The sequence below is a fragment of the Salmo trutta genome, chromosome 15 (genome assembly GCF_901001165.1).
Source record: "Salmo trutta chromosome 15, fSalTru1.1, whole genome shotgun sequence".
Taxonomy (NCBI): domain Eukaryota; kingdom Metazoa; phylum Chordata; class Actinopteri; order Salmoniformes; family Salmonidae; genus Salmo; species Salmo trutta.
The window spans coordinates 51937431-51964898 of record NC_042971.1 but is presented as its reverse complement, the minus strand read 5'-3'; the positions used below and the strand labels follow the sequence as shown (position 1 = coordinate 51964898).

General features: G+C 44.4%; 3 protein-coding genes across 9 annotated transcripts in view; all 3 read right to left on the bottom strand.

Annotated features, from left to right (window-relative positions):
• Nucleotides 1-2525: 2525 nt before the first annotated feature.
• LOC115149304 (M-phase phosphoprotein 9) lies at nucleotides 2526-19919 on the bottom strand. 2 transcript variants are annotated; one of them, XM_029692053.1, is made up of 23 exons: nucleotides 19785-19919; nucleotides 18697-18977; nucleotides 18445-18592; nucleotides 17383-17472; nucleotides 16436-17293; nucleotides 13694-13766; nucleotides 13092-13195; nucleotides 12622-12738; nucleotides 12068-12555; nucleotides 10281-10430; nucleotides 9984-10071; nucleotides 9696-9911; nucleotides 9350-9397; nucleotides 9181-9245; nucleotides 8453-8554; nucleotides 8084-8338; nucleotides 7769-7950; nucleotides 7085-7318; nucleotides 6782-6899; nucleotides 6552-6625; nucleotides 6257-6465; nucleotides 3920-3988; nucleotides 2526-3661 (listed from the first exon to the last, which is right to left on the bottom strand). In XM_029692053.1, the coding sequence occupies exons 2-23, from the start codon at nucleotides 18939-18941 to the stop codon at nucleotides 3560-3562; spliced, it is 4035 nt and encodes a 1344-aa protein (XP_029547913.1). In that variant the 5' UTR covers nucleotides 18942-18977; nucleotides 19785-19919; the 3' UTR covers nucleotides 2526-3559. The 2 variants fall into 2 exon arrangements, with proteins under 2 accessions (XP_029547913.1, XP_029547914.1); XM_029692054.1 differs by having other exon boundaries at nucleotides 7814-7950; nucleotides 19785-19918.
• A 681-nt stretch (nucleotides 19920-20600) lies between these two features.
• Nucleotides 20601-23232, bottom strand: LOC115149303 (cyclin-dependent kinase 2-associated protein 1). 2 transcript variants are annotated; one of them, XM_029692052.1, is made up of 4 exons: nucleotides 23039-23232; nucleotides 21659-21762; nucleotides 21392-21518; nucleotides 20601-21218 (listed from the first exon to the last, which is right to left on the bottom strand). In XM_029692052.1, exons 1-4 carry the CDS (start codon nucleotides 23070-23072, stop codon nucleotides 21151-21153), a joined length of 333 nt encoding a protein of 110 aa, XP_029547912.1. In that variant the 5' UTR covers nucleotides 23073-23232; the 3' UTR covers nucleotides 20601-21150. The 2 variants fall into 2 exon arrangements, with proteins under 2 accessions (XP_029547912.1, XP_029547911.1); XM_029692051.1 differs by lacking the exon at nucleotides 23039-23232 and adding an exon at nucleotides 22338-22512.
• Nucleotides 23233-23544: 312 nt separating this feature from the next.
• The window catches only part of LOC115149302 (protein strawberry notch homolog 1), a 36047-nt gene continuing 32123 nt past the window's right edge, over nucleotides 23545-27468 (bottom strand). For all 5 annotated transcript variants that reach the window (XM_029692049.1, XM_029692046.1, XM_029692047.1 and 2 more), the window contains 5 exons: nucleotides 27352-27446; nucleotides 27134-27220; nucleotides 26752-26966; nucleotides 26400-26593; nucleotides 23545-26165 (listed from right to left, as the gene is read on the bottom strand). In XM_029692049.1, the coding sequence (XP_029547909.1) occupies nucleotides 26002-26165; nucleotides 26400-26593; nucleotides 26752-26966; nucleotides 27134-27220; nucleotides 27352-27446 (755 nt within the window). In that variant the 3' untranslated portion in view covers nucleotides 23545-26001. The remainder of the gene's footprint in view (nucleotides 26166-26399; nucleotides 26594-26751; nucleotides 26967-27133; nucleotides 27221-27351; nucleotides 27447-27468) is intronic.

The following is a 27468-nucleotide window of genomic DNA, read 5'->3' as shown; positions in this document are numbered from 1 at the left end:
ACCCAATTGTCATACTTGAGTAAAAGTAAAGATCCCTTAATAGAAAATGACTCAAGTAAAAGTCACCAAGTAAAATTCTACGTGAGTAAAAGTATTTTGTTTAAAATATACCTAAGTATCAAAAGGAAATATAATTACTAAAATACACTTAAGTATCAAAAGTAAAAGTATAAATCATTTCAAATTTGTTATATTAAGCAAACCAGACGCCAACATTTTCTTGTTTTTTAAATTTACGGAAAGCCAGAGGCACACTCCAACATTCAGACGTCCTTTACAAGCGAAGCATGTGTGTTTAGTGAGTCCTCCAGATCAGAGGCAGTAGGGATGACCAGGGATGTTCTGTTGATAAGTGCGTGAATTGGACCATTTTCCAGTCCTTTTGGGTGTCAAGGAAAATGTATGGAGTAAAAGGTACAATATTTTCTGAAGGAATGTAGTGAAGTAAAAGTAAAAGTTGTCAAAAATATAAATAGTAAAGAACAGATACCCCAAAAAACAACTTAAGAAGTACTTTCAAGTATTTTTACTTAAGTACTTTACACCACTGTCAGACCATGATTAGAGGGGAATAATGAAAAATGCAGTGGAAACGGTTTTGAGGTCCTGAGTTGAGTTTGAGGGCTGTAGGCTATTTGGATTTCCATTTGCCTTTTGTTTACTGCGTTTGTTTACTGTTTAAGAAAACTAACCTAAATATAGATTGTGTCATGCCTGTATAAACCTGATATTTTGTTTACTAGGCCTACTAGCCTACCAGGTACCGTGGTCTGTTCGCATTCATTCGTTCCATTCGCCGTTGTGTCAGTATTCTAAACCAAACTGTTATTCACTATTTTTGTTTGCATGCATGATTAACTAGGCAACTACTTTCAGCTTTTAGTTGCCTTTATTTTGGTTAGACTGCTGTGTGTATGGTTGCATTCACATAGGCTGTTTGTAATAGGTGAATATCTCTTGTAGCCTACATTCATTACCAAAACGGCCTCGCTTTAGTGTGCAGAGCGCTGTCCATTGTGTTGTTACAGTGCAGCGGATTGGCACGAAATCTGTAGCCTACCTGTCACTTTAAAAGCACTCAATGATCTCAGAGTCTAGGCATTTGAACTTCATGTTTATTGTGATATAAGTAGAATTCAATATAATTCCAATGCACCCCCCCCCCCCCCCCCACAAAAAAATTAATACATTGATTTGCCCCCTCGCCGGTTTCAAATGGGCCCTTAGTCACCTTTTCCTGGCGCCGGGTCTGACATTCTGATCTGTTCAATCAGCATTATTCATTGATATGGTTTATTGTATACTTCCACAACACTATTTTGATACGCATCGTGGGGATTAAACAGTGTATACGCAATGTCCAATGAAAAATATGTGTCGTATACATGCGTATAACCTCCACTACACCACTGCATATGGCCTCAGCTCTCGAGCTGCTCGCTGTCTTCAACCAAACTCCAAGTCAAGATTCTAGAACACTCACCAGCAATGTGATGGAAACTCACTGCATTCTTCCAATGCGCTGTTCGATTTCCTGGAATTTCTCCAAATACACTTTATTGGCTAAGAAATTGCTTAACTATAACCAATGACACCTAAATAAAATGGCAGGCTATACTTTAGCAAGCTAACCCAGCAAATGTGCAAATAATTCTGCATCCATCCACGTATTTTGCTCCAATAGCGGCACTGCCGTCAACGCATTGAGTCCCTTTACTGTCTGCCTGACCACGACTGGCACCAAAAAGAAGACTATCTATCCCAAGACCTCTCTTCATCAAGTTCCTTTGACAGACTATTTGTCCAGCTATTCTAGTCTGAATGCCATTCCACTTATTTGGATGTCTGCCTGCTGTTTCCCCTTTGAGAATAAAGCTGACTGCTTAAGTTCCTCCGGTCTCACTGCCGTTCATTGACAGCCAAAACATTGGCAACATTATCCTTCTATTGGAAAATAACGTAGCAAATGACCAGGTCGTGGTTGTATGCTACATGTTACGTCGCTAAAGCATTGCCAATCCTAATCATACAGTATATCCAACTTCATATACATGTCCTGTACTGTCGGCTAGACCGAAAGCGCCCCCCAGTGGCTACAGACTAATCGCAGACCTGAACGGTACCTCTACAAGGTGCTTTAGAAAACATGAAGACCTACAGTAGAGTACAAATGTACTAAATCAACAGTAGTCATGCACCCAGTTTTGGACACTGATGGCCAAGTTGAATATCTTTGAATGAATTGTGTAACAGAAACTATTTATTCTATACAGATGAGGCCTCTGACTGTGGCACAGCGGTCTAAGGCACTGAATCTCAGTGCTTGAGGCGTCACTACAGACACGCTGGTTCGAATCCAGGCTGTATCACATCTGGCTGTAATTGGGAGTCCCATAGGGCGGCGCACAATTGGCCCAGCGTCGTCCGGGTTTGGCTGGTGTAGGCCGTCATTGTAAATAAGAATTTGTTCTTAACCGATTTGCCTAGTTAAAAAAAAAAAAACTGGTAATGACAACCCACATAAGTGTTGTAATAATGTAAGCATTATTTATTGTGAGCAAACAGTACATTTTTGTTCCAGTGAGGTTCATTTCAAGTCATTGCAAACTGCCAAAAAAATATATAAAACACAACCAAAGAAACTGAAACTGTGCAACTACCATGCATTACAATAATTTGTGGAGCAGCGTACTTGTGTGGGTTTATTATTTCAAAATGTGTGCTGGTTTGGTTTTTGTATGAGATCCATAGTATACAGAGAAGAGAGAGTGGTTAGCTACTGGTGAAATCCCTCCCTTCACAACATGGAATTAACACAAAACAAATGGAATGTTCAAAAAATGTATATAAAAATGGAAAAAGGAAAGCAATTAAAAATGTGCTACAATACAAGGTTTTTGTAAAGGATCAAGTAAATGGTGAAACTGAAGAATATAATACTAGCTTGGTCATACAACATTTTAAGAATTGAACATTGTAGGGTATAAAGATTATTATTATAATTATTTTTTTAAATGCACCATTGTAATGAACACATAAAAATGCAATGTAATAAATACAATTGTATGCGGCATACGATGAATAAAAATGTCGACAGAGATGACAGTGGTACATTCCAGATGGGTACATGTCTCTGCTGGATATTAGGAGGTTCTTCCATTCATATTGAAAAAAAAAAAAGACATAATTGACCTGAATATGGCAAGTAAAGCATATAATATTTGTATCTTTTAAACATCTAAAAAAAAGTAAACGACTTTACAAATCTGCGCATTTCAAAAAAATATACTCCACAAATAGTGAGCTCTTCCAAACATCTAGAAAAATATCCCTGAGTTATATGTGTAGAAAAGACTGTGGGTCATGATACAGAGACAGAGTTAAGAGAGGACAATATGGGCTCTGCATCAATCTACAGCACAGAAAACTATAACTAGTTCTATAACTAGGACAGAGTTGATATCTAGTCATCTATAGCTAGGACCAGGAGTATTTCCTGACCATGCAAACTGACCAGAAAAACTCTAGGCCCTGCCTATGACGTCATCTAATAAAAACCCTATATGTTGGCAGAGGAGCGTAGAACGTGGAACCTCTTCAGGGTCATGCGGATGGAACCCAGGTCACGGTTTACTCTCTCTAGACGGTTCTCTAAGGCCACCTGGGGAGTAGGGGAACAGTCATTTAGCTAGAATAGCTATAAACATTCACACATACCGTACACAAAGACCTCGGTTTTGAAGTGATATCCCATCTCTGTAGTGTTCAATTTAAAATAACATTCAAATTGCCATACAAGAGTCTACTTCCTCAAACAAACATGTTCCTGACAACAACAAAAATCGGAATGTTCAACCCAGTCATGGTTTTTACTGATATGTAATGAGGCCGAGCAGGTTTGGTGTGACTGTGACCTTACCTCATCTAACCTGGTCTGTAAGCTCACCCTCCCACCAGATCCAGGCATCCGGCTCAACGCTGACTCAATCTGCACAAAACACACACAAATTAATAAATTAATACCATGAATAAGTAAATATATAACCAACGCATCAACTCACTTCATAGCACTCAGATTAAATCAGATTAACCAGGCTGCCCTGCAGTGTGTGTGTGTGTGTGTGTGTGTGTTGCGCTGGGCAGACGCAGGAGTATACGTAAGCTTGCTGACGGGTAACGGGGTTAGCACCCCTCAGTCAAAACAGAGCAGAGCGGGACAGGACAGGCAGAATATATCAATCCAGCTATAAATAGAAGTCATTAAGAGTGGAGTGGTTGTAAAACCAGAAAGCCAGGTTATATAACAGGAATATATTAGGAGGACTGCCTCCGTCATTAATAGATATAAACCATTAATAAAATACAAAGCAGTGCAATACCAGAATCAACGTTACCCAAACTAAACTCCTAGCCCCTGTCCCTAGGAACTCTCTGTAGATTTCAAAGAGTTTGGATGGATATGAACTACATGGTAATATTGCTCTGGTAGGTCGATTCCACTGCATTGCTTGTTGCCATCCAATCTTTACAGATCTACAGTGTATTCAGACCCCTTCCCTTTTTCCACATTTTGTTACGTTACAGCCTTATTCTAAAATTGATTAAATTGTTATTTTTTATCCTCAGCAATATATATACACACACACACACACACACACACACACACACACACACACACACACACACACACACACACACACACACACACACACACACACACACAGGTTAAGACATTTTTGCAAAAAAATAAAAAACTGAAATAACCCATTTACATCAGTATTCAGACCCTTCACTTTTCTGAAGCACCTCTGGCAGTGATTACAGCCTCGAGTCTTCTTGGGTATGACGCTACAAGCTTGGCACACCTGTATTTGGTGAGTTTCTCCCATTCTTCTCTGCAGATCCTCTCAAGCTCTGTCAGGTTGAATGGGGAGCGTCGCTGCACAGCTATTTTCAGGTCTCTCGGGTTCAAGTCTGGGCTCTGGCTGGGCCTCTCAAGAACATTGAGACTTGTCCCGAAGCCACTCCTGCGTTGTCTTGGCTGTGTGCTTAGGGTCGTTGTCCTGTTGGAAGGTGAACCTTTGGCCCCAGTCTGAGGTCCTGAGCGCTCTGGGGCAGGTTTTCATTAAGGATATCTCTGTAGTTTTCTCCATTCATCTTTCCCTCAATCCTGACTAATCTCCCAGTCCCTGCCGCTGAAAAACATCCCCACTACATGATGCTGCCACCACCATGCTTCACCGTAGGGATGGTGCCAGGTTTACTCCAGATGTGATGCTTGGCATTCAGGGCAAAAAATTCAATCTTGGTTTCATCAGACCAGAGAATCTTGTTTCTCATGGTCTGAGAGCCCTTTAGGTGCCTTTTGGCAAACTCCAAGCGGGCTGTCATGTGCCTTTTACTGAGGAGTGGCTTCTGTCTGGTCACTCTACCATAGAGGCCTGATTGGTGGAGTGCTGCAGAGATGGTTGTCCTTCTGGAAGGTTCTCCCATCTCCACAGAGGAACTCTGGAGCTCTGTCAGTGACCATCGGGCACTTGGTCACCTCGCTGACCAAGGCTCTTCTCCCTCGATTGCTCAGTTTGGCTGGACAGCCAGCTCTAGGAAGAGTCTTGGTGGTTCCAAACTTCATCCATTTAAAAATGGAGGCCACTGTGTTCTTGTCGACCTTCAATGCTGCAGACATTTTTTGCTACCCTTCTCCAAATCTGTGCCTCGACATAATCCTGACTCGGAGCTCTACGGACAATTCCTTCGACCTCATGGCTTGGTTTTTGCTCTGACATGCACTGTCACCTGTGGGACCTTATATAGACAGGTGTGTGCCTTTCCAAATCATGTCCAATCAATTGAATTTACCACAGGTGGACTCCAATCAAGTTGTAGAAACATCTCAAGTATGATCAATGGGAACAGGATGCACCTGAGCTCAATTTCGAGTCTCATAACAAAGGATATGAATACTTATGTAAATAAGCTATTTCAGTTGTTGTTGTTTTATACATTTGCAAAAAAATTTAAAAAACCTGTTTCCGCTTTGTCATTATATTGAATCCATTTTAGAATAAGGCTGTAACGTAACAAAATGTGGAAAAAGGGAAGGGGTCTGAATACTTTCCAAATGCACTGTACAGGTGTCTAGGGGTAGGGCTATGGGTAAAAGGCATGTTTGGTCTTGTGGAAATTGTACATTGCTAGTGAGTGGCCTGTCCCTGTCATAGTGTATCTATAAGAACCTTGTAACAGTCTGTCTCACCTGTTGTTTCTCCATAGTGAGCTCGTCTAACATCCTCTCAGCGTCGGCCAGGGAGTGGAGCCTGGTCTGGAGGTCTGTCCCTGGGTCCTGGAGGTCTGAGCATGACCCCCCCCCAGTCCCTTGCTCCTGCCAGCCCAGCCCAAAGACACACTCCTGGGGGTCAACACTGCCTGAGGACTCCACTGAGCCACCAGACGACCGCTGGGAGGCTGGAGGAGAAAGAAACAGGGCAGTAGTGATAGGGAACTATTCAATTGAACACACGAACCAGGAGTCAGGGAGGTAAGTCAAAAACCTTCTGGGAACAGTCTCTTCCTGGGGCTGGAGTTGTGGAAGGAGTGGCGTCTCTGGTCTAACGCCACGTCAAACCTGAAACAGACAATCACAACTCTGAACTCTAAGGCTCAACATATCAAATACCGTAGCTGGAGTTGGAGCGATCACACACGTAACAAACAGTAAGCATTTTAACCAAGGGTGCAAAGACAGCTAAGGAAGGGTCCTGTAGTCCACAGGTACTACTACCTGTTGTGTAGCTGTTGTCGTGGTGGTGGGTTGCCAAAGGCAGTGGAGTAGTTCTCTGCAGGACAGCGTTTGGGGCTGGACTTAGCTGACAGAGGCATCATTAGGGTCTCCCTCTTAGCTAAAACAAAATAACACTAGATTAGTGAAATCACTTAACATAATGAACTAGTCTCCACATACACAAAAGTACACATTAAGTAATAGAGTATACACCAGGAAGAGAAAGAGGATACCTAGTCAGTAGCACAACTGAATGCATTCAACCCAACCCCTATAAAGGAGTGATGAGAAAAACAGACGTACTGGGTGTAGTAGGGGGGAAGGTGGTCCTCTGGGTGCGGGGGGGCAGAGAGGAGGACCTGTGGCCTTCAGGAGACAGACTTCTCTGGGCTCTCAGCAGAGCCACACCCCTGACTGTCCCGGACATTCCCGTCTCTAGGCCAGCCACATCCTCCATAGCCCTGGCACGATCCTGTGTTTGTGGTTCTCTGTGGTTTCTCTCTATGAAGCCAACAGTAGGCCTCCGGCTGCCCAACCCTGCAACACAGACAGATACATAGAGACAAAGGACAGAAATGAGAGAAAAACACTCCCAGAAACGGATGCTTTCAGAGTGAACCACATCGAAAGACCCATCAACAGTAAAAACTTCAGAGTAGAGAATCAAACAGGTTGTTTCAACTTCGAGCTGCTAAGTTCCTTAGCACTGCCAAGATAATATCCGTTTGCAAATCACTACATTTTCACGAGACAGAGAATCTTAAAATGTTGGTATCAGATGAAAGGAAAAACAAATATCCAAATGGCTGAGGTCAGGGGAAACACAACCTCCATGGTAAAAGCTAGCGTTAGCAGAAAATGTAAGACTGGAGCCAATGAATGAGTCATGCTGAAGGCCAGTGTTCCAGCCCAGCACTAACGATTGAGTGGAGAGTGACATGAGTTAGTGAGTGGAAGGCCTACTGTGGGATGAGGACTGTGTCTTACAGTAGGCCAGTGAAAGTGAGTCAGCGGTAGTGTGGCTGGTCTTACAGGGGGCCCGGCCCTCAGTGGTCCTGGTCTCATCAAGCTCTATCAGGGCCCTCATCAGTGGGGTCAGAGGCCCCCGAGCCTCCCTCACACCCCCACCCTGGTTCTGGGGCTGCTCACTCTCTGGAGGGCACGAACACCTACAAGACAAAACAGGACAAGGGTGAGGTAAACTGGTCAGCTTTGGTCAGCATGGTTAAATCAAGGGGAAAAGGAATTAAGAGGAGGTATTCTGAAGTTAACACTACAACCACAAGTTAACCTCAACCATACCTCCTGCTGCCAGTGTGGACCGAGTTGCCTGATTGGTCAGTTTGAGGACAGGGAGACTTCCTGTAGCTGCCCAATTGGTCAGTTTGAGGGCAAGGAGACATCCTGTAACTCTGTGATTGGTCAGTTTGAGGATGAGGAGACTTCCTGGCGCTGTGTGATTGGTCAGTTTGAGGGCAAGGAGATATCCTATATGTGGATTCTGGTTGGCGAGGGTGTTTGCTGGGGGACAGCAGCAGGTCCGGATGGTGGTACAGACTGGAGAGGGTTAACAGTAAAAACAGCAACTGTCAAACTTACAGACAGACTGGAGGGGGTTAACAACAGCTTAATGGAAGCACAACATGGATGCATGAGTTGAAGAGACCTTACCCAGCTCCAGAGGACTGTGTGTGGTTGTGGACGGCCTGGCGATTCCTGGCCTGGTTCACATAATCCAGTTGATTCACCTGGCTCTCCATCTTACAGATCACCCTGAGGAGGAGAGGGGCACAGACAGACAGAGGGGGAAGACTGTTACAGATCACCCTGAGGAGGAGAGGGGCACAGACAGACAGAGGGGGAAGACTGTTACAGATCACCCTGAGGAGGAGAGGGGCACAGACAGACAGAGGGGGAAGACTGTTACAGATCACCCTGAGGAGGAGAGGGGCACAGACAGACAGAGGGGGAAGACTGTTACAGATCACCCTGAGAAGGAAGGACGGACGGACGGACGGACGGACGGACGGACCAGACCAGACCAGACCAGACCAGACAGAGAAGAATGTGTGGGTGATAGGACAGACATCCTATATCTCTCCACTGTTGCTGGGTCCAAAAAATGACAAAGAAAGAAAAGCTGGCACACGATACATGCAGGTCCTGTCTATACTTTGGTTGCCAAAATAGACAGTCACCAAGAGAAGAACTCTCTCTTAGTCATAAAGGATCCTGCATCATGTCACTCCGGTACCTCAACAACTGATGGCAGATATGGACAAATTCCAAACTCTGTCATGATTCACCTAGCTTATCTATCCTATAGATGTTGGTTTTCATAGACAAGACAAAGAAATAAGGTGTCCCTGCAGGTCTTGGTGTTGCATGCTTGATGTTACCTTTTTAGTCTAGAGATCTGCTCGTTGGCATCAAACAGCTTGTTCTCTGAAGACACCAGGTTGTCCTGTTGACAGAGAAATAAGGTTGAGATATTAGTACAACAACGTGTCACCTGTTCTTGTCGAGGTGGATTAACACAGAAACAGACTTCACTAATAGATCAGTTACCTTCAGCCCCTCGTGCTCTTTCCTCAGAGAGTCATATTCCCCCAGCAGCTGAGGAGGCAAAAACACACAACCCTTCAGTCATCATGGCGCCACACACACACACACACACACACACACACACACTTGAGCTACAGCCAAATAGCCAATTATTACAAGACCATCTGCACACATCAGTAGGTAATAAATAAGCTGCTCATATAAAAGACTGGTTGGTGTTGAAAACACAGAGGTACAGTTCTGCAGGAGATCTCTCAAACTACAACACCTAGAAAGTAGTCTTTCCCAGACAGTCAGAGACCAGAGATTTGGGTTTACTTAACTAGTTTAGTATAAGTGCAGAACTCACGTCCTGCAGCATCTTGTACTCCCTCTCCGTCCTGGCCTCCTTCTCTTGTGTTTCTCTGCAGGTGTTCTCCAAGGCCTCCTCTAGCTGCCGGACCCGGGTCCTAAGGTGGCCAGCCGAGGCGTCCTTCTCCCTGACTGACCGCCTGCTTTCGTCCAATCGCTGCTGCAGGGAGGTTGCCGTGGAGCAGGCTGTGTCGTAGCGCTCCGGCCAGTCAGCCTGTCAGAGAAAGCAGAGCTTGTTACGCACACACACACACACACACCTCTAGGGGTATAAAAGGCATCTTACCAGTTGTTTTTCCAGGATGGAGTTCTTGTTCTCCAGCTCCTGGATACAGCTGCTGGCTTCAGACAGAGCACTCTTTAGCTGGGCACACCTGGTATTACAACAACCCCAGGTTAGATCTCACACACACACAGACAGCCCTAACCCCAATTCTAACCCTAAACCTAACCCCTAAGCCTAAAATGGTCTTTGTCCCCACAAGGGAGAATTTTCCTTATTTTACTATCCATGTGGGGACTTTGGGGATTTCCGGTTCCCACGAGGATAGTAAAACAAGCGTGCGCGCACACACACACACACCTCTGTCTGAGTGTGCGGTTGCTCTGCTCTAGGTCGTGTGGCAGGTCTCTCAGGTCCAGTTTGTCTCTGAGGAGTTTGATCTCTGCCTCATAGTAAGCCTTCAGATCAGCTACATGACGACAGTGTTTCTCCCTCAGATTCTCTCTCAGCCTGGAGAAAGAGGGGAGGATAGGAAGTCAGTTACACAGGTTATTCTACTGCTCAGTATGCATCAGTTACACGGGTTATTCTACTGCTCAGTATGCATCAGTTACACGGGTTATTCTACTGCTCAGTATGCATCAGTTACACGGGTTATTCTACTGCTCAGTATGCATCAGTTACACGGGTTATTCTACTGCTCAGTATGCATCAGTTACACGGGTTATTCTACTGCTCAGTATGCATCAGTTACACGGGTTATTCTACTGCTCAGTATGCATCAGTTACACGGGTTATTCTACTGCTCAGTATGCATCAGTTACACGGGTTATTCTACTGCTCAGTATGCATCAGTTACACGGGTTATTCTACTGCTCAGTACGCATCAGTTACACGGGTTATTCTACTGCTCAGTACGCATCAGTTACACGGGTTATTCTACTGCTCAGTATGCATCAGTACACGGGTTATTCTACTGCTCGTACTGCCAGTCAGTTACCACGGGTTATTCTACTGCTCAGTATGCATCAGTTACACGGGTTATTCTACTGCTCAGTATGCATCAGTTACACGGGTTATTCTACTGCTCAGTATGCATCAGTTACACGGGTTATTCTACTGCTCAGTATGCATCAGTTACACGGGTTATTCTACTGCTCAGTATGCATCAGTTACACGGGTTATTCTACTGCTCAGTATGCATCAGTTACACGGGTTATTCTACTGCTCAGTATGCATCAGTTACACGGGTTATTCTACTGCTCAGTATGCATCAGTTACACGGGTTATTCTACTGCTCAGTATGCATCAGTTACACGGGTTATTCTACTGCTCAGTATGCATCAGTTACACGGGTTATTCTACTGCTCAGTATGCATCAGTTACACGGGTTATTCTACTGCTCAGTATGCATCAGTTACACGGGTTATTCTACTGCTCAGTATGCATCAGTTACCCGGGTTTATTCTACTGCTCAGTATGCATCAGTTACACGGGTTATTCTACTGCTCAGTATGCATCAGTTACACGGGTTATTCTACTGCTCAGTATGCATCAGTTACACGGGTTATTCTACTGCTCAGTATGCATCAGTTACACGGGTTATTCTACTGCTCAGTATGCATCAGTTACACGGGTTATTCTACTGCTCAGTATGCATCAGTTACACGGGTTATTCTACTGCTCAGTATGCATCAGTTACACGGGTTATTCTACTGCTCAGTATGCATCAGTTACACGGGTTATTCTACTGCTCAGTATGCATCAGTTACACGGGTTATTCTACTGCTCAGTATGCATCAGTTACACGGGTTATTCTACTGCTCAGTATTCATCAGTTACACGGGTTATTCTACTGCTCAGTATGCATCAGTTACACGGGTTATTCTACTGCTCAGTATGCATCAGTTACACGGGTTATTCTACTGCTCAGTATGCATCAGTTACACGGGTTATTCTACTGCTCAGTATGCATCAGTTACACGGGTTATTCTACTGCTCAGTATGCATCAGTTACACGGGTTATTCTACTGCTCAGTATGCATCAGTTACACGGGTTATTCTACTGCTAGTTCCTCTGGTATATAGACTCAACAATATTAGTGTGGCTGAATATATAAAAACATAACCAGCCTCTGGCCACTCACAGAGAGACGACCACAGGGTCTTCCAGCGATGCCGCTTTCTCCATACGAGGGTTGCCCCGGGAGAGTGTGTGGGAGTGCATGTGCTTCCCAGACACAGCCCGTTTCATCAGGTTGCTGGTGTGTGTGTTGCTCCCCTCGTCCTCACTGGCCTGAGTGGCCAAGGCCTTGCGCTGCTGGCTGCTGGGGAGCACCAGGGGCTTGGAAGTAGAGGGGGATGATGGGGCCAGTTTTATCCGAGCAGAGGCTACCCTGGCTGGGGTAGGTGCGGTGGCAGAGAGGCTAGAGGCATTGGAGGGGCAGTCTGTGTCCCCGGGGTTGGCACTGCCCTCGGACATGCTGTCTGGGCTAACTGGGGTACAGGGGGTGCCAACGCGGGGGTAGAGGTGCGGCAGGGTGGGGTACGATGGGCTGCTGAAGTGGGAGGGCGAGGTGAAGCCGGAGGTCCGGTCTGACTGACGGAGGTGAACAGTGGGATCTAGAGTTAACACCTAGAACAGAGAGAGGAGTAGAGTTGGAGCTAGTGTCTGTCTGTCTGTGTGTCTGTGTGTCTGTACCTGTGGTGATGTGGGGCTGCATGTGCGAGAGAGGTCCCAGTTGGTGCGTTTGGACTCAGTTCTCTGCTTGTTGTGGTAGATCTCTCTGAGAGACAGCTTCTGTTCCTCTGGAGAGGTCTGGAGGAGGAAGATAGAGACAGACACTGTCAGAACAACACACGCACTCTGGAGAGGTCTGGGAGACGCACTCTGGAGAGGTCTGGGAGACGCACTCTGGAGAGGTCTGGGAGACACAGAGACACACTCTGGAGAGGTCTGGGAGACACAGACACACTCAACAACTAACACAATGGCGGGAGAAGGAGCAATCATTTATTTTACTTGGGATTGAGGTCTGCAAATTTCTCGTAATGCATATTGTAGAATTCCCCTAATGCAGATGGGTTAGAGACTAACTTTTTCAGCACAATGAAAACAAACATTGTATTTAGGTGGAACAAGTTTGGATTGTCCTTTTGTCATTCACCTACCAGACTGATAGAGGCCTCCTGCAGCAGGAGGTAGGCGCCACTGTCAAAGCTGTCAGGTAGAGGGCAGTAGAGCTCCCTCTCATCCAGACGCCAGTATGTCAGACCTCAAGGACAAGAAGGCACCTCTTACTACATTATAACAACCTCAGACCTACACTGTTTCATAACTAACTTTACTACAAGCACTTAGCATTACAGCATTCCAGAACTACTGCTGCAGCGAAGGCAACAGTGTGATTCAACAAGATCACTCAGTATGTAGGCCAATGTTTAACACTAGAACCGCTGGGCCTCGAGGCACCACTCATCAAAATAACGAGCAGTCATTCTGACAGTGTAATTAATACATTTCAGAAATGCTCTCTCTAAAATAATCATTTGGTTGTGTTCATGACGGTGTTCGGTAACATCAGAATATACATTTTTTCATTTTAAACAACAAAATAGCATTTTCATTCGTTTACTGTAGGCTGTATGTAAAAACAAAAAAACTAAATTCAACGTGACGTGCCTTTGTTACAGCTATCAAACAGAAAGCTTGTGTTGGAACACGGAAACAGCTTATTATAATAAGAATACAAAGAGCTGTGTTGTGTTGTTACCTGAGACCTCAGACATGAGGCTGTCACTCCTCCTCAGAGGGAAGGAGTTGGTGGAGGGAGCAGCCCACCCATGCTGAAAACAGAGAGATTAAATGAAGAGAGGAGAGAGAGAAGAGAAGGAGACCCAACGCTTTCTCTAGTCCTTTTCTAAATGCTTCCAAAGCAGGGCAGACAGTGTCGAGTCCTTTTCTAAATGCTTCCAAAGCAGGGCAGACACAGTGTCGAGTCCTTTTCTAAATGCTTCCAAAGGAGGGCAGACACAGTGTCGAGTCCTTTTCTAAATGCTTCCAAAGGAGGGCAGACAATGTATGGAGGCCATTTCATTGCCAACAGAAATTTTATTTGAATTCTATAAATGTTTATTTATTTATAATGCACAAATTGAATCATTGAATTCAGAAATTGAACTTGTATTTCATGATTTAAAACTGAATTTAATGAATATTGCATTCAGTTTTAAAATGCTATTTATTTTTAATTAAATATTCAAGTTCAATATTTGATATATTCAATTTCAATATGGTAGATATTGTAGTTTATAAACGATCATTTCAAGTTGATCAAAATGTCATATTTTCAACTTTTCAGATGCATTCAGATTCAATTTTCAAATTCTGTTTTCTAAATTCAGATTCAAAACCAGAGACAACATCCTGGTACCTTTTCAGCCAGGAAATGTATAGAAGAACAAATAGAATCTAACACTCACTGTGGTAGACAGAAACTTAAGGTTTCTGAAGCCAAAGTGGCATATTGAATTTATTTTCTTCCAATGAATTTGGCTCTAGCATTTGAACCATTTTGGCTATGAACCGTTATAACCAACCGCGCTATTGAACAAGGCCTTCAATTGCGCAAAGGGCGCCACTTCAGGCTGAGGAGTGAGTTTCATTGATCCCCATCTGCTACACTTAATACAAGTCTTCAAGATCCAGCAAGGTTACTCACCTGGTTTGGTGATCCATGCTTATGTGATGAGAACCTTGCCTGAGACCTGGAGATGTGTAAGTTTGAGGTTTTATTTTGTGATAGGCTAGATTCAAGTTGGGGCGGACTGGCCATTTTGCATTTCGGGCAAATGCCAGACGGGCTGGTCAATTTTTAGCACAGAGGGGCTAATAATGGGGGACTGAAGGAAAATAATGGGCCAGTGTGGGGACCTCAAGAAAAGGATTGGCCAGTGTGCTAGAAATGCCAGGTTCGATTTATGGTCCCAGTCCGCCCATGGTTTCAAGTCTCCGTCAATGGTAGTCATTATACGGTTAACACTGTGTTAGCTAGTTAAGCTAAAGCCTAGGCATTGGTCCTGTGACTTGGCGGGGTCTCTTCAAGGAGGAGTTGAAAGGGGGGCGAAGTGGCCACCCTTCTCTGATGAGTAACTTGTCTGAGACCTGAACAGTTACATTGTCTGGCACACAGGAGCCCTGGGTTAGAACCCCGTCAGACAAACTTACACGTCTTCATGTCTCAGCTAAGGTTGCTCCTCACATAGCCTCGCGAGCAGGCTGATCTCGCGAGCTTCCATGAATGGTTCGCTACACACGGTAATAGGTCTGGTAATTACGAGGCTACTGCTCACATGGCTGGATCACTAAACCACCTCTGTCGCACTCTCATTAAATGAGGTGCACAGATCCTTCTGCTTCTGTATGCCACAGAAAGGGTTGTTGTGCAGTAGGCCTGATTTCGAACCCAATCAGTTATATTGGTGCCGTGATCTCTGAGTAGGAGGTCAAAGGGAGGTGAAATGTAACCGAGGTGGTTCGTTTAACCTTGCTGGAGACTTGAGTTAGCTTCCTAAACAAATCCCCATGGGCTTTATCTAAGTGGGCTAACACAGTCTTGTGACACAGAGGTGACCTGGTTCGAACCCAGTCAGTCACAAGAGCAAGATTAGATAGAGTGGAAAGGCTATCCTTAGAAGGACTACGACTGTGCTCTTCAACTGTATTCGTATGGCGGCCAAATTCTTTTTGTGACACTCCCTTATAGCGTGGCCTGTGATCATCATAGAGGAGAACAGAAAGCACATCCATGCTCTAGAGTGTCTTAGCTTTCAGCAATGGGGTCATAATAGTTTATAGGCAAAGCGGTTCAAACGCTAGAGACAAATTCAAAGGAAGAACATAAATGCAGCATGGCATATTGGCTTCAGAACCCACCAGAAGCTTCTGTTTACCACAGAGAGTGTTTGATTCCTGGTTGGCAAAGTACCAGGATGTTGTCTCTGGTTTTGAATCTGAATTTAGAGAACTGAATCTGAATGCATATGAGAAGTTGAATATATGAAACTTTGATTAACTTGAAATGATGGTTTGTAAACTTGATACACAGTCAATGAATGCAATATCTACCATATTTAAACTGAATATATAATTTTCAATTTGAATATTCAATTAAAATTTTTAAACTGAATGCAATATTCATTCAATTCAGTTTCAAATCATGAAATACAAGTTCAATTTATGAATTCAATGATTCAATTTGTGCATTAAACATCCAAAAATATTACATTCAAATTCAATATCCTAATACAAATTCTAAATTATGAAATTCAAATACAATTTCTATTGGCACTGAAGTCGCTCCATAACAGTGACACACACAGACAAAATACATGGTGATATAACACAATGCCAGAGCCCTGTACTGACTCTAGTAATCCAAAGAGTTTTACATCATTTTATCTAGCTACAATAAATTCTAATGGAACAGGTGTGTGTCGTCCGGTGCTAGACATACCTGGTCCTGGAGGTCAGTGTTGTCCAGGGGGCTGTCTCTGGGGCTCTTCCCAGAGCTGGGCTGCTGCTCCTGGGGGGAAGAGGTCTGAGGGTCGCTCTGGCCCAGGGACGGGGCCTGAAGGGGTGAGGGGGAGGCCTGGGGATGTTGGGCCTGCCCTCCCCTGCTCTTCTTGGGTTTGCTGCGTCTCTGTTTTTGAGCCCAGGACGTCAGCGGTTGGCTGGAGGTTCTCTGCTGCTCAGGTTGTGGACTAGGATTGGCTCTAAGAGCCACCTCATTGGCCGAGGCGCTCCTCTGTTGACCCTTCTGGCCAATCAGAGTGATCTCTGTGTCGTCCTGGAGGTGAAGGGACCAGCTAGGCTCCTCTTCCACCTGGCCTGTCTCCTCTGCTCCCCCCGGAGTCACTGTCCCCTCCAGCCCTGTGCCCCAGGCCGACAGGGTCCCGTACCCACTGCATAGCTCCGTCCCTGCCCCATCAGCACACCTCTCTCCTGGGGTGACCAGCCCTGGCCGGGGGGGTGGGGGCTGAGGGGAGGTGGAGCTCAAAATGGGTTGGGGGACAAAGAGGGAGGTGGGGGGAGCAGAGAGGGGCGAGTTCCCATTGGGAAGGTCCGTGCAGGTTGAGGGGTGGTTGGGGTTGGAAGTGGAAGTGGGGGGTGAAGGGTAGTCCTTGGTAGTAACAACAGGGGAAGAGGTGTAGTCTGGGTGTGTCTGTGTGATAGTAGACAGAGTAGATGGGTAATCGTGATGCGTCTGTGTGTTGGTGGTAGCAGTAGGGGTATATGGGTAATCGTGGTGTGTCTGTGTGCTGGTCTGGCGGTTCTGGAGCTGAACTAAGGCTTTGATCTCATCCTGAATCAGCTGGAAGAGAAAAACAATCACAGTGTAAACAGGCATCATTACATGCATCATCGATGATTCTAGAACAGGCCAAGTATAGTAGTACAGACCTGTATTTGGCACTGGTACTGTTCTTGCTGAGCCAAGATCTGCTCTTGGTATTGTTTCTCTACTAGCTGAAACAGATGCAGCCATCGGCCCTGTTCAACAAACACACGTACACATCTTCAACATTAGGTCTGTAAACCATAGCACAATACAGAGCATTGGAAGAGTTGTTCTTGGAGGTATGGGTGTCCAGCGTGAATATGAATATAGCAAATAGTCAAATGTTCTGATTGGAGGGTAGAATAGTGACAGCTGGGGTCTGTGTGTGTGTGTGTGTGTGTGCGAGGCGCACCCGGAAGCAGCTGTGCTCCAGTTATGATGTGAGAAAGGGGAAACAGTTGCACTATGCCATGCACCCAGGGAGGGGGGTATGCACCTGATATTACAGCCCATAAAAAAAACTCTCAGATTCCCTTTTTGAGACTCTGCTGTTTGCGCATATTCATACGCAGTAAAAAGATACATATTTCGGGGTACAATATTGTTCTGAAGCCCAGGTCTGGTAGTCTAAACTAGACAAGTGAAATCTAGCATGTGTTTTTTTAGATCAGGAAAAATGAACAAGAGGAGACAAGGGCAGGTCATTAAGACAACTGAGAAAAATCCCTGTATTCAAAGCTGGGGAATACAGTACTATGTATCTCCCCGGTGTGTTTTCCTCTGTGTGTGAGATGAGATGACACTGCTGCATCACAAATCATCTCCCGTGTCTGAAGAGATCAGCTGTAGTGGCGTGATGTGTGCAGTCTGGGGACCGATTGTGTGTATGTATCTTTGTGTGCTGACAGCTGAGATCCACAGGGACAGCAGAAGCGACAGCGGAGAGATGAGGCTGCCCAACACACTGCAGGAGAATAATGACCATGCCAACGTCACCCTTTACGGGGAGAAGTTCAGAGAACACACACTTCTCTGAAAAATGAATTGCCATGGACATTTCTCCATCAGTTGCTGTATTGCTACTTGATAGTCCTTCCACACTAAATACAAAGTCTCCTATATATCCGTGTTGTCCACCTATCTTGTAGTTAAACACCAACACTGCCAAACAGACACATTCCTACCTCACAGTCCTTCCACATCTCCGGGTCAGTCTCCCCACTACTCTGTATCTCCTGTACCAGGGCCCTGAGGGTCTCCAGGGAGGAGGGGTTGATGAAGGGAAGACACTTCCCAGACCCAAAGGCCTCCTCTGTACTCAGACACAGACTCCTGAGGAACACAACACACAGGTGTTAGGACAAGGGGTTAGGATGGATTGTACTTTCCATACCTCCTACACCTCCGGTCAGAGAGCACAGTCTCTCTACACACACCTGATCTTCTGGGGGAGGCTGCATGCTGGGTTCATGTCATAAGCTCTCCCATCCACAGCGCCCCCTGCAGTCTTGGAGGTGGATTTGCGTTCCTCCAGCCCAGCTAGCCCCAACCCAAGCCCCAGACCCGAGGCTGCTGAGGTGCCCTCTGAGGACTCACTCTCCTTGCCCCCTTCCCCATTGGCATCAGCATGGCAGTGGCTCAGGCTTGAAACATCCTCAGAGATACTGTCATCTGTGGACATGCTTATGGGCTCGCGACCTGGGGAAGAGTCTGATACCTACAGGGGAGATAGAGGGGGTCAATGAATGGGTGGAAGGAGGGAGACAGCTCCCCCTCAACCTACAGGGAGATAGAGGGGGAGGGTCTAATACCTGCGGGAGATAGAGGAGAAATGTCTAAAGTAACATATGACAAACATTGATTTCAGGGTGAACTGTCCCTTTAAACTCCAGACAGACAGTGACCAGGGCTGTGATGTGAGATGAAAACTTTCATTTTCACTGGGGCAGATTAACTCAAAGTATAACTTGCATACCCAGCTTAGAGATGCCTAGAGAAGCCTTGCGATATATAGCTGACAAGAGCATTAACCAGCATTAAACAGATAAGCTGTCATAGCTTCCATTAAATAGCTCACAGGGAAGGAAGATTGCATGAATGGCACCATGTCACAACAACTGACCATGCAACATAACCTCCACAGTCAACACGACCAGCTGCTTTGATTTAATATTGTTCTCTCCTTGATAAGGGAATAAACCCCGTTACATAGCTATCCAGCTAAATATGCCTGGATATCGTAGCTAATACCCTTCTGCTTGCTAATACAGTATCAACCTATTGAATGCCTGGCCAGTTTCCAGTTTGGTTGCTGGCTGGATCCTACTGTCTAGCTAGCTAACCATGCTAGCCTAACTGACAGGTTTGCAGGCATCAACGTTTACGTGTAACGTTAGCTAGCGAACGTTACATCTTGACAATTATTGAAACTAGCGCATTAGTTATACGCGCAATAAGCACATAATCGGTTCATAGTTAATGTGTAAAGTAGGTGAATTATATGATAAAGCTACAATTAACTTACCAGTTAACTTGTAACGTAACTTTAGCCATATTTCCTCTCAACAATACTAGCCAGCTAGTCTACTGCATCTAATGTAGTTTTTACTCGGGCTAGTAGTGCTGCAGCACAATGTTCAATAGCAAAACATTACGCAATGTCTAATTGGCCGAATGGAATAGAAAACGAGTTACCTGATTGGCTGTCTCTCTTATTCAAGCCTTATGATTGGCTATGATGCACAATGGCAGTACACAACAATGGGCATGATTGGCAGAACTTGTAGGAAGTGTTCGCTGCAAGGGTAGAAGTCCAATGAAACGCGCAAGGATACAAAATTGTTACTACGTTACAAATGTGCAATTGCTAATGTTACATTGTTATCTGCGATTCCAACATTGATAGTTACGTCTACTTAATGTGTCTTGGCGTGGCTAGTTATATTCCGTATTCATGGTAAATACTAGTCTCTCTCAGGCCCTGTTCAAGTTTCACATTCATTCAGTATCCTTGACCACATGTATTGCTGTTCACCACTGGTCAGTTCAATCAGTGCTTATTGCCTAAATCTTGCTGGGTTATGCAATATCCAAGGAATTAATCACTGTAGCCTAAATCAGTGGTCCTGCTGTACTGCTTGCTATTTTCTAGATATGTCCATCCTACAGTACATTCCTTCTATTCAACCAAGACAAGTTTTGATTTAGCAATGACTGCCTACTTACTCTCAATAGCCACCTTCTAATCTATTCAAGTTGGGTGATATATCTGTATTTTCCTCCTAAGGAGCAAGGTTATAGGAGACCACGGGTTGTTTTCACAAATATAATTGTTTTGAAAATGTGTATTGAAAATACATTTTATTACACAAGTAATAAATACATACAAAGATGCAAGTAACAGCATTTTCATTTTTGATCCCAAAAAAGAACCTCAACATGAATGAACCAATGTATTTGGCACGTTTCTGTCCTTCACTTGTTCAACCATTAAGGGTCTGGAATTCAGACCAACATCTACCAAAAAGGTGTTCCTCTCCTAGTCTAATCCGGAAACAAGCCATGCAATGTCTACAATTAACTGAAGGCCATGGTGGACCCATACTTTTGCATGCAAAAATTACTATTAATTTTAAATATGAAGTCAGGAAACTGTGACCCCAAAACGGGGCATGAAGAAAAACCAAATCCTTTGAATTCTGAATTCTATTCTAGTGTCCCCTTTCCCTCCTTTCCTCAAATCTCAACCTTCCAGAAACATTTTTTGACCTTTCTAACCATCCCTTATTTTGTTTTCCATTCCTCTTTTTAGAGGATGTGCCATGCAGTGGTCTTTTACATGGTGAGTGAGAGTATTGGTTCTTCTACAGGAGAGGGTAGTGCTTCTGTAGCTAGGACCTGGCATTTCTCTCAGTCTCTGCCAAGCACTCCCGCACCAGTCCCCTGGCATGGATGATACCTTTGGGGAAAAGTAGGATACACCAAAATGAACAACAGTCATTCACCGACTGAATGACAACTCTCTAACCAAGTTAGAGTTAGTAGGTAGAGGACTATTGTGAAGTCTAGATAATGCTGTTTGTGTTACCACACAATAGAGGTATTGTATTACTACAGAAGTTTCCACATTACCTCGTTTTATTCTCTCCATGGCACTCTTGCTGCCGGCGTATGTGGGCCGGATCTCCTTCCCTAGCTCCTCGATGATGGCCAGCAGCTCTGAATACTTACTCTGGGGTACCTGGCTGCTGCTGGATCCCTGACCACACAGGGACAGGAGAGGAATAAGTCACTTTACCAAAGGAGTTACCTACGATGTAACTACGCATTTGTTTGAACATTTCAGTTTATTTCCTGCATTGTAGAATTAGAAGAAGCAATTTGGGTGTCTGCCTGTACCTGTGTGAAGCCCAAGGAGGGTGGTGCGTAAACATCGTTCACCAGCGGCCTGTAGGACTGCAACGTGGCCAAGTTGGCTGCTGACGGAGACTGGATGTTTCCAACTGTTGGGAGACAAATACAAACAAATCTAGGGTCAAATATGATATCACCATTCACCAGATAGTACAAATTCTACATATTGCATGTTCACATAGCCAACAATGGCCACAGTTGTAGTGCACGTTTTTTTTATGCAATAAGCCTTGTTAAACACTAGATGTCCTCGAAGGTTCATAGAGGAATATCCCTGGCAGATCAATCAACAGCTCCGCAAGAGACTATCATGGAGGAAGCGGAACAGGGCTGACTAAAGAAGCCAAAGTGATACATTTTTGTCACAACGTAACGACACCCTCCAGGATGGCATGGGACACAGAACGACAGAGATTATTTTTCGGGAACATATGGAATTTCCCACCTCTGCCGTTATAGCCAATGAAGATGAGGATGTGGCTTTTTTACATTAGTAATAATGGCGGATATGAATTAGCCTAGCTCCCAGGATCTGACCCTATATATAACTGGACAAAAACTACAGACACGGTCTTTCTCCAGGTAACGTTATTCTCCAAAAGACCGAATTTAACACTCGATTTAACGGATGAATGGTTGAGTTTAACCGATATTGTTCCCTTACCCTGGTTCCCAGAAGTTCCTGGAATGTGCTGGTGGACATTGGGTTTGTAAGACATTCCCAGAGACATTGTAAATTAAAGAAATAAAATGACCCGAAAATCAAATTCAGTGAAGCGTCTGTCTCTCACTTTTTGTTTACAGCAACGGCACCCGGCAAATATGGCCGTCACTTTATATTGACACCCACAATGCATTCTATCACCACAATAGACAATCCCGGATAATCTGACCGAAAACGCTTCCAACGCGATTTACAACTTTCAGTACATTTGAAAAGCAAAAATACTTTTAGGTTTATTTAAATTACATATTTTGTAACTAATTCACGTTCGATTTATTTTATTGAAAATATTTTTAAATTGTCCGGCTGCACACAACACATGGACAGAATACATCTCTAGACCACATAGAACTAACATTTTAGTAGAATTTCAAGCCTAATGGACTATGAAAATAGTTCATATTGATTCGTCTTAATTATATAACAAAACAATATAAAGTAAAAATAAATAATATAATTAGCCTATACAAGCTCCTTTAACATGTGATACTAGAGCGTGGGGTAAATCTATAGACCCATCCAGTTACACTGTTGGTCAGATGGTGGCGACTCGTGCAACAGTATTGCTTTTGTTCGTAACACTTAGTAGACCACCATAGCACAGCCAAAAAAAACATAAAACTAAGTCAATTTAAGATTACCTGTCTTTGTCTGGGGACTTGGAGACGCATCCATTGTTGCCTCGAATTGGCCACACTTTTCCCTCCTAGAAATTCCCTCTTACCTAAATATTAAGCATAAAGATCAAACAAAATCTTATCTACAACACACGTGCACTGGAGGCCCCTCTTCTGAAGATTCTCCGTCTTCTCTCAAAGCTGTGATTGGGCCCGTGCTGATACATGTAACCCCTCTCCAATTTGTGGTACAGGACCCGGTCATTCTCTTGACCATTGGTGGACAGGCAGCAGCCACGTTCTATTGCCCAATCATAGCTTTCAGCGTCATTACCCCATGGAAGTTGTGGGATGGGATTGACCCCCAAGTGATGGCCTAAAAACCACAATGTAGAGGGGACCTTTTATGATTGGTGATAATTAGAGAGTACAGCACATAAAAAAACCTGGACAATTAAGTATACAGATAAAAAAAATAAAAGGATTGAGGAAAATGGTATTGAGGAATGATATAAAAACTGATAGTTCTCAAACTTTATACTTGGTATTTATTGGTCATTAAGAGGTAGAAATCTTGCACTCAGTTAAATCATTTAATACAGATTTGTTGTACAACATGTCAGTAGTGCAACTCGTGCAAAGATGAAATTACACCATCCTTCAAGTGTTAACGGCTATTTAAGCAAAAAACTGTTTTCTTATGTCCAGACGACACTATACACATTGGTATAGCAAAGTAGCATCCTAAACTCAGGCTTTTTACATCACTTCATTTAAAAAATATATTTTTAGAAAGTCTTCCACCCCTGTACATCCTGTCTCAAGTGACAAAACAGATAAAAAAGTACCAGAGATCAAGCAGCAATGTTGCTGACTGGTAGAGATTCGAGGTTAGATTCCAGTTCAGAATCAGTGAGGGAACAAGTACCCAATCCCAAGAACCCCGAGTCACGCGACAAACTCATTCCACGGAGGTTCGAGTGTTTTTGCTCCTCGCTTGTACTTGATGAATTAAGGTCACTAATTATTAAGAAACTCCCCTCACCTGGTTGTCTAAGTCTTAATTTAAAGGAAAAACCAAAAACCAGCAGACACTACAAGGCCCTTCATGGAATGAGTTTGAAACCCCTGTTTTAGATATCCATGAAGTACCTAGGGCAGTAGTGTCAAACTCTTTCCATAGAGGGCCTAGGGCAGTAGTGTCAAACTCATTCCATAGAGGGCCTAGGGCAGTAGTGTCAAACTCATTCCATAGAGGGCCTAGGGCAGTAGTGTCAAACTCATTCCATAGAGGGCCTAGGGCAGTAGTGTCAAACTCATTCCATAGAGGGCCTAGGGCAGTAGTGTCACACTCATTCCATAGAGGGCCTAGGGCAGTAGTGTCACACTCATTCCATAGAGGGCCTAGGGCAGTAGTGTCACACTCATTCCATAGAGGGCCTAGGCCAGTAGTGTCAAACTCATTCCATAGAGGGCCTAGGGCAGTAGTGTCACACTCATTCCATAGAGGGCCTAGGGCAGTAGTGTCACACTCATTCCATGGAGGGCCTAGGGCAGTAGTGTCAAACTCATTCCATGGAGGGCCTAGGGCAGTAGTGTCAAACTCATTCCATGGAGGGCCTAGTAGTGTCTGCTGTTTTCCCTTTAATTAAGACAGACAACCAGGCGAGGGAGTGTACTTACTAATTAGTGACCTTAATGAATCAATCAAGTACAAGGGAGAGAAAACATGCAGACACTCGGCCCTCCGCGGAAAGAGTTTGACATGTGACCTGAAGGATCAGATAGATACAAGTGAATATGCTAATTGATACCACCTTTGCCTCCAAGGTGCAATCTTCACATTGGATACACAGATCCAATCCTTTCAGATTTACACACACCTACATGGAGGTAAAAGGGATCCGTTTTGAATTCAGCAACAAACTATCTTGAATACTAGCTTTTAATGTAGCGTTATTAGACAGCTTGTATTGACAAACAAGATCTGTCGGTTCACGTGCAGTTTTATAATAACACTCCAGGAGTGTATCGGCTGTAGTTTGATAGTACAAGATATCGAATCTGATGCCACATATCAAACAACCCGTTCCGAACATCTTTTGAATGCAGAGGAATAAATGCAGGAAAATAAAGTTATTTTAAACCATGCACAATCACAATTCTTGATAGTCAAGCTGTAAACAATTCTGTAGGTAGAAAGGATACACCCATGTTTGATACACTTGTCTGTCTGAAAGAAACAAGGATTGTTTCCGAAATGACACCCTACTCTCTAGATGGTGAACAACAAAAGTAGTGCACTACCTATGGAATAGGGTGCCATTTTAAATGTAGTTATGGTGAGCGTTGTCGTCATCATGCCTGAGACTTGAGTCGTGATAGAGTAAAATCTAAAATGAAGAAAGCAAGCAGTGGGTGTGTGGTCATGCATCTCAGGTAGACATTTTTGTAAAACGTCTGTTTTTAAAAAAAGAGTCACTGTGTAGCTTAACGAACCCCTGAGCACTGTCCTGTCACCTGTAGAAAACAAAAACCTAGGTGACATCTCCCATCCTTCAGTAGAGAAGGCACACGCCATCGTTTACATAGAGCTGGAGGGAGGGGGGTGTAACAGGAAAAACAGTCTCCAGCATTTTTTATAATGCCACTTCTCCACGCGTCATCTACTCTCCCCCCTTCATCACCGCAGACTCTTCTAAATCTTCAGCTCTGAATCTCAGAGGAATATTATTTGTCAAGCCAACTCCTCTGGATGTCAACAGGGAGACTGTCTCCTCTTTGGACATAAACCCTGAAATCTTAACTCTGCCACCATGGTTTAGCTTCAGGGAAAACCACAACTCAGCACCTTAGGAGGAACGGAAAGGGAGGAGAAGAGGTGGTGGGTAGCGTCGTGGTAGAGATTCAGATGGAAATGTTGTCGTATCCCATCAGGTTGGGTCGAGAACCCAGGGTGTGGAGGAGAAAATGGGTGTCGAAGCCCATCAGGTCAGACTGGGTGGTGAACCCATGTTATGCATGTGGCTGAGGCTCTGAGGGTGCAGCTGCTGCCACTTCTGCTGCTGCTGAACGGCCAGTTGCTGAGACTGGTCAGACGACGACAGGATGTTGGTCAGAGGAGAGACGCAGTTAATTGGAATGATCAGGCCTGGACACAAGAGAGATAGATGGGAAATAACCACGTTAGAACAAAGGAAAATAATGCACTTCTTTAGCTACCTCGTAGTCCATCATCTGTTCATTTATAGTTCACTTGTTGGGGAGGAGCGGGACCAGCTTCTACTTATGTACAATACTCCTCTGGTAAAATACATTACAGGTTGTGACCTAAATTTTTTTTTCAAAAACTGCTTCTACCCAAAGACTTCCAGCATCAACTTACCCACAATCCTTTGCCCGTCCTCCGTCCTGAGACGAACGATCTGCATCTTGATGTTGGTTCCGCTGACGGAGGCCAGGACTCCCTCCACCTTGGTCCACACACTTAGCACAGATCCACACAGCACATAGTACGTCCTGCAGCGCAGACCCACCTCACACTGCAGACCCATCGACACCTTCTTACAGTTACCACGCCTGGAGGGAGGAGAGGGGGTTAATAAACACACGATTCAACCTTTTTTCTGACTAGTTCATTAAACTATACGGGTAAAGAGTAAAACCTGCTAGTGAACTTGACAACTCAGCCAAAACCACCACTACAACTTTACAGTCATATGAGAAACAGCACCTACCAGTAGGCATGAGAGCAGATCTCAGCTGAAGACTGGTACTGGTCGATCCAGTGCTGCTTGGCATCATCTGACAGCACCTTTTTACACTTCTTCTTGATGTCAGCGTAGGCCTCCAGTTTCAGCTGTTTGCCTGTGTTGGGTCTGTAGACCAGGAACAGCCTCTTCTTACTGTTCACCTCCTTCACCAAGATAGCAGTCTTCTTGTTGTTCCTTATCTGGGGGATCAGCAAAATATATCTAGAGTTTGTAAAACAAAACTAAGTCTAGGGAAATGTTATGGCAAACAAAACGATGAAAATCAGAACGTTATCATATTTGGTGCTAATATGTAGAGCTTGCCAAACTCTGTAGAGAAGAAAACATCTAGTTGGTCTTTTAGTACCTGTACATAGAAGCCATCATCGGGTCCACTCTGCTCGGCCCAGGCATGGGTAGCATCCTCCCAGGACATGCCTCTCTCCACACTCACCTGCCACACACAAACAGTATTTTCAAAATGGAAAATGGCTACCGGTCCGTTGGAGACGTAAGAAATAAAGAGTTCCTTGTTAAACCAGTTTCTATTCCTGTCTAGTGAGGAAAAACAACAGTCAGCTGTACCGTGTAGAGCTCCACATGTCCGGAGGTGGAGTAGCCTGGAGTCAGGAACTTTTTGGCTTCCATCTTCTTCACCTTCTCATCCCCAGAACCTAGGTCTAGAAAGAGACCGAGATAAAC